Raw genomic sequence first — 12,256 nt, forward strand, 5'->3', positions numbered from 1 at the left:
AAATCTTTTTTAAAACTCTGTTCCACTTGGTGAAACTTTTATTTTTTTTTTTACAGTTTAGAATAACTGCACCAAATTCCTCTGAAAATCTTTGCTGGAATGTTTCTTGAAATTGCATTGATTTTATGAATTCATTTTAGGAGAAGACATCTTTAAAATGCTCATGTGTCCTTTCCATGTACATGGTTTATCTCTACATTTAATCAGGTTTTCATTTAAATACTTTTTAAAAAATTTTTATTTATTTTCTTAATTTCTTTTCAGTGTTCTAGAATTCATTGTTTATGCACCACACCCAGTGCTCCATGCAATACGTGCCCTCCATAATACCCACCACCAGGCTCACTCAACCTCCCAACCCCAGCCCTTCCAAAACCCTCAAATTGTTTTTCAGAGTCCACAGTCTCTCATGGTTCATCTCCCCTTCCAATTTCCCCCAACTCCCTTCTCCTCTCCATCTCCCCATGTCCTCTGTGTTGTTTCTTATGCTCCACAAATAAGCAAAATCATATGATAACTGACTCTCTCTGCTTGACTTATTTCACTCAGCATAATCTCTTCCAGACCCGTCCATGTTGATACAAAAGTTGGGTATTCATCCTTTCTGATGGAGGTATAATACTCCATAGTGTATATGGACCACATTGTCCTTATCCATTCATCTGTTGAAGGGCATCTTGATTCTTTCCACAGTTTGGTGACTATGGCCATTGCTGCTAGGAACATTGGGGTATAGGTGGCCCTTCTTTTCACTACATCTGTATCTTTGGGGTAAATACCCAGTAGTGCAATTGCAGGGTCATAGGGAAGCTCTATTTTTACTTTCTTAAGGAATCTCCACACTGTTCTCCAAAGTGGCTGCACCAGCTTGCATTCCCACCAACAGTGTAAGAGTGTCTCCTTTCTCCACATCCTCTCCAATACACGCTGTTTACTGTCTTGTTAATTTTGGCCATTCTAGTTTGTGTAAGGTGGTATCTCATAATTTAACCATTTCTACTATGATCCTTAGAACTCTTCTTTCTTCCTTTACTTACTGTGTTTACCAAGATTTCGTCTTTCACCCTAAAGTGTATCAATGATGACCACAGGACATTCAGCTGTGTTCTTTTAAGGGGCATTACCTTTGGCAAAAGGCAGCAATAGCCTCCAAGGTTTTGCTCTCTTCCTGGGACAATTCTACCCAAAGACTAGTTGATAAGAGGGTAAAAGGGTCTGTCTGGCACACAGGTCTCAACTTAGATGATTCTGAAAAGCCAAAAAGAAATTGTTATGTAATTATGTAAGTCTTATTTTTGTTTTTTGTTCCCTCAAATATTTTTAGTTGGTTTCCACACCTGCATGCACCCATCCGCTGAATACTTTAGGAGGCCCTCTGTAGATCTTTGGAATTCTCTTTCTATACTGTTCTCTCTCCTCTAGTACTCTACTCTGTGAACTCTGGCTACCTTGGAATTCCCTGATTCCCATGTCCTTCTCACCATAGGAAGACTGCCAGGCTACACCTAAGTTCACCTTCCCTTCAAGATGGCTTGGAATCTCTCTCCAATAAGTTGTAACAATCTTTCTCCAATAAACAGGACTCAACTCTTTTGTTTCCCATCTCTTTGGAATCCTTGCCCTCCATTATCTCAGGTCCAGCGTCCTCAGAACAATTATTTTGTATATTTTGTACAATGTTTTGTTGTTGTTTTGTTGAGAGGATTTGAAACTGACTTGAAATTCAAATCTATATCTAACAGCTTAGATATAGATTTATCAAATATAGATATATCTGACTCCGCAGACCATCCTTCTAAATATTATACCACTTTCAACATTCTGAAATGTTACATTGAACCATACCAGAATTTCTTAATGAAATTATCCTACTACCTGTTTTTTATATTATTCTGAATTCAACTCTGCTATTTGATATCTACATGGAGTGAGCAACTAATTTACCTTATGTAAATCTCAGACATTCAATAAATATTTACGTATTATTATCAAACATATAACTAGCACTATAATAGTCACAGGTATAAAACAGTGTATAAAGTAGTTAAGGTCATTGCCCTTATTAAGATTGCTTTATAGTTTTCACATTACATTATAGTATCAGTAGCTTCCAAGTGTTCGTTAAATAAAACTAGCTATCTTAATATGGACTACTTAACAGTGCACATGAACTGGATAGACAGATCACTGTCAGTTTTGTTCCCCATTAATGTGGTGTTCTAAATACACATTGTTAGAATATAGTAGGATCAACATATTTTTACCTAATTAATGAAATCAAGGTCATACATAATCTGACCAGTGTATTTAGAACAACTTAATTTCTCTTCAGTTACATTGTTAGTGTATAAAAATGCAACTGATTTCTGTGGATTGATTTTGTATCCTGCCATGTTGCTGGCCTGCTGCATGAGTTCTAGTTATTTGGGGGTAGAGTCTTTTGGGTTTTCCACATAAAGTATCATCTCATCTGTGAAGAGAGAGAGTTAGACTTCTTTGTAAATCTGAATGCATTTTATTCTTTTTGTTGTCTGATTGCTGAGGCTAGGACTTCTAGTACTAGGATGAATAAGATTGGTGGGAGTGAGCATCCTTGTTGTGTTCCTGACCTTAAGGAAAAAGCTCTCAGTTTTTCCCCATTGAAAATGGTATTTGCTGTGGGCTTTTCATAGATGGCTTTTATGATATTGAGGTATGATCCCTCTAGCCCTACACTTGGAAGAGTTTTAATCAGGAAAAGAAGCTATATTTTGTCAAATGCTTTTTCTGCATCAATTGGGGGGATCATATGGTTCTTGTCTCTTCTTTTGTTAATGTGATCTATCATGTTGATTGATTTGCGAATGTTGAATGACCCTTGCATCCCAGGAATAAATCCCACCTGGTCATGGTGAATATTACTTTTAATGTACTGTTGGATCCATTTGAGTAGGATTTGTTGAGTACTTTGGCATCCATATTCATCAGGGATATTGGTCTGTAATTCTCCTTTTTGCTGGGGTCTTTCTGGTAATGGGATCAGGGTAATGCTGGCCTTACAGATCAAGTTTGGAAGTTTTTCTTCCATTTCTGCTTTTTGGAACAGCTTCAGTATAATAGGTATGATTTCTTCTTTAAATGTTTGGCAGAATTCCCTTGGAACCCATCTGGCCCTGGACTCCTGTTTCGGGGAAGTTTTTGATTACTTGCTGGTTACTGGTCTGTTCAGATCATCTATTTCTTCCTGTTTCAGTATTGGTAGCTTATACATACCCAGGAATGCATCCATTTATTCAGACTGCCTAGTTTGTTGGCAGTTAGCTGCTGGTAATAAATTCAAATAATTGTCTCTATCTCCTCAGTATTAGTTGTGATTTCTCCCCTTTCATTCATAATTTTATTAATTTGGGTCCTTTTTCTTTTCTTCTTTTTTGTATTTATTTAATTGACAGAGACAGAGAAAGAGAGCATGAGCAGAGGGGAGGAACAGAGGGAGAGGGAAAAGGGGGCTCCCTGACAAGCAGGGACCCCAATGGAGGACTTGATCCCAGGACCCTTGGATTATGAACTGAAGGTAGACACTTAACTAACTGAGCCACCCAGGGGCCCCCCTCTTTTTTGGGGGGGGGGAGGTAAGTCTTGCCAGTGGTTTATTGATGTTATTTATTCTTTTAAAGAACCAGCTTCTAGTTTCATTGATCTGTTCTACTGTTTCTCTAGTTTCTATTTCAAGACACGTCTCTAAAGACAAGGGAAACAAAAGCAAAAATGAACTTTTGGGACTTCATCAAGATAAAAAGCTCTGCACAGCAAAGGAAACAGTCAACAAAACTAAGAGGCAACCCATGGAATGGGAGAAGGTATTTGCAAATGACATTACATATAAAGGACTAATATCCAAGAGTTATAAAGAATTTCTCAAACTCAACATCCAAAAAACAAATAATCTGGTCAAGAAATGGACAGAAGATGTGAACAGACACTTCTCCAAAGACATACAAATGGCTAACAGATACATGAAAAAATGTTCAACATTACTGTTTGTGGGAAGTTCCTCAAGACATTAAAAATAGAGCTAACCTATGATGCAGCAATGGCACTACTGGATACTTACCCCAAAGATATAGATGTAGTGTCAAAAAGGGACCATGCACCCCAGTGTTCATAGCAGCAATATCCACAATAGCCAAACTGTGGAAGGAGCTAAGATATCCTTCAGCAGACAAATGGATTAGAAAATATGATTCACATATACAATGAAATATTACTCAGCCATCAGTAAGGATGAATACCTACCATTTGCATCGACATGGATGGAACTGGAAGGGATTATGCTAAGTGAAATAAGTCAAACAGAGAAAGACAATTATCATATGATTTCACTCATATGTGGAACATAAAGAATAGTGTGGAGGATCATAGGGGAAGGGAGGGAAAACTGAATGGGAAGACAAACCATGAAGACTCTGGACTCTGTGAAATAAACTGAGAGTTGTGGATGGGGTAGCAGGGTGATAGGCATTAAGGAGGGCATGTGATGTGATGAGGACTGAGTGTTAGATGCAACGAATGAATCATTGAACACTACATCAAAAACTAATGATGTACTTACTACATGTTAGCTGATTGAATTTAAATTAAAAAAAATAAAAAAGATTTTATTTGGAAAAAAATGCTAGAAATTTGTATGAACAAGGAATTTAGTAAAGAGTCACAGCCAAATAGAAATGAATTTTGCTAGTGTAGTTGTGAACTTAAAAATTCAAAAAAAAATTTTAATGGAAGTGATATGCTTTAAAAAAAATCAATAATGACTCATAAGTAAAATTCCAAATTATTTCAGAAAAATCTGGTGTTCTTGTTATCTGCTCTTTCTAGCAAACCACCATAAACATAGTGCATAATATAGCATCTATTTTATCATTCTCATGGATACCGTGGGTCAGGAATTCAAAAGCAGTACAGTGGAGTAGAGGCCAGTGGCGTCCTTCTACTCAAACAGGTGAAAATAATCATGTGGCTAGTGTTTGGAATCAGTGGAAGACATCTTCCCTCATATGTCTGCTCCTGGGCTGGCACGATTTTTAAGACTGGGCTTATTTGGGAGTGTTGACTGAAGGCCTACCCAAGGCCTCTTCATGTGGTTTTAGACTTCTTATTGCATGGCACCTGGATTCTAAGAAGGTGCTTCTTGGAGGGAGCATCCAGGAAGGAAACATTCCAAGACATGCAGACAGATGCTGAATGGCCTTTTCTGGCTTGAACTTCTGTTACATTCTATCTTCAGTGGATCACCAAGGCCACTCAGATTCAAGAAAGTGTTTAATTAGACTTAATCTCTTGGTGAGGAATTGTCAATGTTACATTGCAACAGAGCCTGTGGGACAGACATGTGTGGTCCTCTTTGTAATGTGTCATACCCAGTGAGATTTTTGTCTGTCTGAGAAAAACCTTTATTTCTCATTCACTTTTGAAGGAAATTTTCACAGGGTAGAGAATTCTGGGTTATTGTTTTCTATCTTTTAACTGTTTAAATATTTCATTCCTCTCTTTTCTTTCTTGCATATTTTCTGAGGTGAAGTCATTTGTAATTCTTATCTTTATTCCTCTATATGTAGGGTGTTTTTACTCCCATAACCTCTTTCATTATTTTTTTCTTTATCTTTGATGTTTGGTAGTTTGAAAATGATATTGCCTAGATGTAGTTTTTTGGGGCACTGATCCTGTTTGGTGTTTTCTGAGCTTCCTGGATGTGGTTTGGTGTCTGACAATCATTTGGGGGAAATTCTGTCATCATTGTTTCAAATATTTCTTCCTTTCTTTCTTTCTTCTTCTTGTAACCCCATTTTGCATATGTTACCCCTTTTAGTTGTCCCACAGACATTTGATATTCTGTTCATTTTTTTTTTTTGTCTTTGTTCCCTTTGCTTTTCAGTTTTGGAGGATTCTATTGCTCTATTCTCAAGTTCAGAGAGTCTTTCCTTTGCCATATCTATTCTACTAATAAACCCATCAAAGTCATTTTTCCTTTCTGTTACAGTGTTGTTGTTTTTAATTTCTAGCATTTCTTTTTGTTTTCTTCTTAGTATTTCCATTTCTCTGCTTATATTGCCTATATGCATGATGTGTACTTTGTCCATTAGGGCCCTTAACCTATTGTTCATAATTGTTTAAAATTCCTAGTCTGATAATTCCAGCTACCCTGCCATGTCTGGGCCTGATGCATGCTTTGTCTCTTTAAATCATGTGTTTTGCTTTTTATATGACTTGTAATTTTTTGTTGATAGTGGGACATGATGTATTAGGCAAAAAAAAAAAAAACAAAAAACAAAAACAACAACAAAAAACAAAAAACCCTCCTCAAACTGCTGTATACAGACCTTAGTAAGATGGTGATGGGTTGTAGGGGAAGGGGAAGTATTCTAAGGTACCGTGGTTGGATCTCAGTATTTTAGTATTATGGGACTGTGAACTTCACAAGTGTCTTTCAGTCCCCCCCCCCACTCTTATGTAGGACAGGATGGTTATTTGAGGGAAATAACCAACTCTCCTGCCTAATCAGCTATCCCTGGAGACTTAGCTCCCTGTGCCTCCAGCCAATGTGGAGGCTAACTTGGGCTCTGTCCAGGTGTATCTGTGTATCCTTTGAGACCTGTGAAATGGTAATAACATCTTGACTTCCCAGTGCCTTGTTCACAGTCATCAGCTTTGCTTTGGAGAAGTATCAAGAATGGACTTACCTTTTAGAGTGAAGATGAGAACCAACTAAAAGTCCATGCACAGGATTTCAGGTGTGGGAATTGAAGTCACATTTGGGGCTTATCATTTTGGAGAAGACTATTGACAGCTGACTTCTGCTTTCTCATAGCCCTTGTGATAGGAGCTATTTCTTGGTTGGCTACTGCAGCTCTGAGTCTTCCAATACATCTGGTCTGACAACTTTTGTTGTCTTAAGTTTATTTTCTTTTGCCTCAGAGTAGCTGTTCTCTCCAGGTCTGACTTCTCAAAACTAAACCTTTCTGTTCAATTCCTCTTAGCTTCTGCCCTTCAGACCATGCATTGCTGTAAGGTAACCTTTGAGTTTTCCAATACTAACGAAAGCCATGGTTGAATCTTCATAGTCATTCACAGAGGACTTTAGCATCCTAGCTTAACATCCTCATCATCATATACGATGCATGTAGACATAGTTAATTAACCCACTTAACCGAGGTCTTGCCAGAACTAGGAGAATATCATCCTGGAAATCTTTATCTTTGAACCCAAGTGATGTGTTTGGTTTCCTTTTTGGTATTCAGAAATTTCTGTATAGCTTTTTTGAATGTAAAATCCCCTTCATCACTGTTAGTCTCATGTTAGTTTCATGGGACAGGTGGTCATCATGTAGACTAAACTGGGGATTTAGGGTATTTCTGTAGCTGAGCAGAGAATACCATAATGGAAACTTTGAGTCTGGCAATTTTCTCCTTTTTCTCAGTTCTCTCCTGAATCAAGACTGTGAGATACGCATACTCAGAGGTAGCCTGGAGATCAGGAGAATTGACCCCCTGTACCAGGTGTATTTTGCTGATTGTATATGTGTCTTGAATTTGACACCTGAACGCTGCCTCTAAGGGTTTGATTTTTGTTTTTCCCTCTCCTAGTAGGTCATCATTGTGAACCCATTGTTTCTATGCCCTCTCATAATCTCCGTGTCCCTGAATCTCTCTTTTACCACTATGATCAAGTCCATGCCACTTTAGAGATTATGGAAACAGGGACAAGCCATAGCCCACAGAGGGCTGCCTGCGCTCCCCGCCTGCAATGACAGAGATAGTGATAGAAGTGACCAGCAGTGACCAGCGGTGGCCCTCAATTCTGACACACAGCTAGGATCCTGCTATAGACTTTTCTGGCATAGAGATTCAACAGGGTTCCTTCTGACATGAAGCACCCAGAACATCACTTCAGGTGAGGAGCATGAGGCCCAATCAGTTCATCCCTCACAGATACCCACATCTGCTAATCCCTCAAGTTTTTGTCTATGGTTGTTTTATATACTCATCTATTTATTTGTAAAATAATATTGTAATATTTTATGTTACATTATATAATATAATATTAGTAATATAATATTATAATATAATCATAAAGTATTAAGCAAACATTGCTAAGTACTAGCTAGATTCTGTACTTCTGAAAATTGCCCCAGGACTGCTGCCCCAAGCAAGACATAGCCCCTGATCTCCAAACACCAACACACTGATAGGTTTTCCAGTACAAGGGAGTCAGTGCAATGACATGACTGGTAAAGTGATTTGATAGGGAAGAAAAGGAGGCATGCCATGCCGAATTACAGAATTTAGGGATGGCTTCATAGAAGACAGGTTGCTTGGACTGAATTTATGTGAATAAATATGAATGTACAACTCCAGTTTTCGCTAATTGTACTCTGCTTCCTGCTCAGAGAACTAAATATACCTTCCCCTAGGTCTTTGGAATAAAGTCTGTTCTGCTTTTCCTCTAAGAATTACTGGGGCATCTCTTGTTGACTTTAGCAATTAATTTTTAAGAAATAGCCCTAGGCTTTTGCTCTAGACTACAAATCACACAGCATAAAGAGGCAGGTGGTACTCGGGTACCTGTGTGTCTGTTCTCTCTCCCTTACCCATTGTATTGGGCTCCATCCTCCACTTCTCTGCTGACACTGCTCCTATCAAAACAATGGGTGACCTCCCACAAATGGAGAGCTGTTCTCTGACTCCTCAGCTGAAAACTGAGACATGGGCTGAAACCTACAGCAGAGAGAGTGTAGTTAAGAAAGAGACTTAATTTTCTCACCATACAGAATGTCAAGTACTAAAATATGAATTTTTATAATTATGGGATTTTCCTGGAGGTCTGAATAAAAATATGTTACTGTTACTTGCAGTTATAAGTGGATTTGAATATGGAATGAAAACACACTGGGAGTTATGTGCCTATCTGTCCTTTCAGATTTTGTAACTGCTATGTTCAGAGATTGGAAACAATACTGTAGTCATCATTGATTCATGAAAATGACACTAGGAGTGATCTATAGATGCACAATCTGAAGGACCTGAGTCTTCACTGACTCTTTTTTATATAGATATACATGTGAACCTCTCCCTTATGTATAAAAATACAATTATTTCAGACCATGTCTGTTTCTTAAGACAAAAATATAGATGCAAACAGATCCAGTGTCATGTTGTTTGTTTTAATGCCCTAGAAGTGAATAGCATGGAGAAGAATAAACAGAACACCTGTTTAATTGTATGACTTGTTAATATGGGGGTTTCAAGAACACTGAATCATCATGACTTCATGGTGAGACATAAACAGCAAAAATTTGAGACAGAAACAGATTCATGTGGACAAAGCAAAAAGGAAAGAGGCCATAATCTCATATTTAGCAATGTTTTTTTATAAATGTTAATGATAATGATAACTACAATTGATTTAAGGTGATGTATATCAGATAAACTTTGAAATTTTGTACACCAGTCTTAAATGTATGATTTTATTCCATGGGTTTAATGGACTAAGTGTTTTAATCTCAGAAGTGAGAAGATGACATCTGTATGTTACAAAACACCCTCCTACTACATGGAGACTGGTTTGAAAGGTATGAAATCAAAGTCAGAGAGATCTAAGAGGATAGAGGTTAGGAGTGTGTCACTAAGCAGTGACACTGGGGGCTAAGAAGAATGACTGGATCAAAAGGGTTTAAACTGTAGTCAACAGGAACTGGTCACAAGTAAAAGAGAGGAGAGATAAGAATGAGAAAGGATCCTTACAGGTTTCTACATTGGGTTGAATAGGTACATATAGTGATTTAACATACAAAGCTATGAGCATGAAGGAGGTAGAGTGGATTTGGGGAGTAAACAAGTTAATTCAGTCTTGAATTCCTTGAGTGTGTGGTATAGATATTTAGGTATAGATAAATGCAAAATAGATCTGGGTTGCAGAAAAGCATTTGACTCAGAAACCTGGATTTGGAAGAAATTAAAGGACGTGATTGGTTACAATACTAATAAATGGATGAACTCAATCAGGGATAATGTACAGAACAGGGAAGAGAGGAGAGGATGGGACCCTGGAATCAACACCACATAAGAGAGAGGTAGATGAAGAAGGGGGTGGGATGGGAGACATAGGAGGGACAACTGGAGGCTGCTGTGTTGTGGAAACTGAGGGAGAATACTTTAAAGAGAACAGATTGATTTACAGCGTTCAGCAATGGCAAGAGGGGCTGCAGAGGATCCTTTCCAGTGGACATTCCAAGTGAGAAGTAATTGAATGGTAGAGTTTAAACATCTCTCTAAAAGCAGAGTGCTTACTCTTATCTGTAAATGAAACTAGACCCATTGTAGTTCAGAATTGTGGATGTCTCACCTTAAAAACATTATCTCAAGACCAGGGGATTCTCTTCTTTGTATCTCACTTATTTGCTTGTGTTTCACTTTCAGCTTCTTTCTTCTCATGAAGATGGTGGCCAGATCTAGACACTGGGATAACCCACCAGGAATGGAGAGATCATGATTTTGGTTTCTTTTCTCTCTTCTGTGTCCAAGCCATTGACGATGGCCCTTAATAATTCAAGCTGGAGGCTACTCCACCCTTCTTTTTTCCTGATGGGCATCCCCGGCTTGGAGGAAAGCCAGCACTGGATAGCATTGCCACTGTGTATCCTTTATCTTCTTGCTGTAATGGGCAATGTGAGCATCATCTTCATCATCTGGACTGACTCATCCTTGCACCAGCCTATGTACCTCTTTCTGGCCATGCTCTCTGGCATTGACCTGGTGCTGGCCTCCTCCACTGCGCCCAAAACCCTTGCGGTACTCCTGGTTCATGCCCATGAGATTGGGTACACTGTCTGCCTGATCCAGATGTTCTTCATCCATGCGTTCTCTTCCATGGAGTCAGGTGTACTTGTGGCCATGGCTCTGGATCACTATGTAGCCATTTGTCACCCTCTGCACCATTCTACCATCTTGCATCCAGGGATCATAGGGCGCATTGGGATGGCAGTGTTGGTACGGGGATTGGTCCTCCTCCTCCCCTTCCCTATCCTGTTGCAGAGACTCATCTTCTGCCGGGCCACCATCATAGGCCATGCCTATTGTGAACATATGGCTGTGGTAAAACTGGCCTGCTCAGAAACCACAGTGAACCAAGCTTATGGGTTGGCAGTGGCCCTGCTTGTGGTTGGGATAGATGTTGTGGCCATTGGTATTTCCTATGGTCTCATCCTTCAGACTGTGCTGAAGGTACCAGGGGGAGAGGCTCGTCTTAAGGCCTTTAGCACATGTGGGTCTCATATTTGTGTCATCCTGATCTTCTATATTCCTGGAATATTCTCCTTCCTCACTCATCGCTTTGGCCACCATGTACCCCATCATGTTCATATTCTTCTGGCCACCCTCTACCTCCTTGTGCCACCTGCACTCAATCCTCTTGTCTATGGGGTGAAGACCCGGCAGATCCGCCACCGAGTGATGAGGGTTTTCTCCCTAAAAGGACATATCTGAACATATCCCCATTATTTTCTTCTGAGGTTGCTGCCAAAGGTACAGCCAAGAGTCCCTGTCTGGTCTAGAGTCTGTGGATAGAGATCATTCTGCAGTGAGGGGTTCTTTCTGTCCTGCTAGTCTCCTGGCAAAGAACACCGCTGGGGACTCAGATCCATCACTAATTTAGTTACCTAGATAGCTTGAGTTGTGATTATTTTCCTATGGCTTCTTTTGCTTTTAATCCCAACATTTCTCTATGCCTGTGTTGAGGTGACTTGAGGACTGGAGAAAAGAGCTTTGGATAAGCCATTTTTTTCCTGGCTTCAGCTAATAAGTGTACAACAGCATCTGGTAAGGGAATGGGAAATTCCAGTGTCTTTGGTTTTAGAGTGTCTTCACATTCTTGAAGTTAGTGCTATTAGCTCTAGGTCACTCAGGTTCTGTGTAGCAACAGAGTCTCTCAAATCATTTCATACTGCCAATATGTCAGAAAACACCTCTTGTTACAATATGACTGTTAGTCATGTATTTAAATTAATTTAATTGGGGAGACACTAAAATAGGTTCTTAGAAAAATAAAATACAAAACTATTTTCAAGGAAGAAATGTATATTGTGTAGAATGGATTTCTTTTTAAGAAGTTCTGTTTGCATTTTTCATCTGTTCATATTTTTGATTAGGATAAAGAAGAAATATGACCAGTATTGAATATATGTGTGTTTTATAAGTCTTAATTTAATAAAGCAGAACACCCA

The 12,256-nt window shown here is 39.0% G+C and overlaps 1 protein-coding gene across 1 annotated transcript; it reads left to right on the top strand.

Moving 5' to 3' along the window:
* The first annotated feature begins 10,523 nt into the window (after positions 1-10,523).
* LOC131821711 (olfactory receptor 52L1-like) lies at positions 10,524-11,519 on the top strand. The gene has a single exon (XM_059157991.1). It carries the CDS (start codon positions 10,524-10,526, stop codon positions 11,517-11,519), a length of 996 nt encoding a protein of 331 aa, XP_059013974.1.
* The last annotated feature ends 737 nt before the right edge of the window (positions 11,520-12,256 follow it).

Source organism: Mustela lutreola, chromosome 1, assembly GCF_030435805.1.
Source record: "Mustela lutreola isolate mMusLut2 chromosome 1, mMusLut2.pri, whole genome shotgun sequence".
NCBI classification, from domain to species: domain Eukaryota; kingdom Metazoa; phylum Chordata; class Mammalia; order Carnivora; family Mustelidae; genus Mustela; species Mustela lutreola.

Coding starts and splice junctions, on each gene's coding strand:
- LOC131821711 (XM_059157991.1), top strand. CDS start 10,524: ATGATTTTGGTTTCTTTTCTCTCTTCTGTGTCCAAGCCATTGACGATG.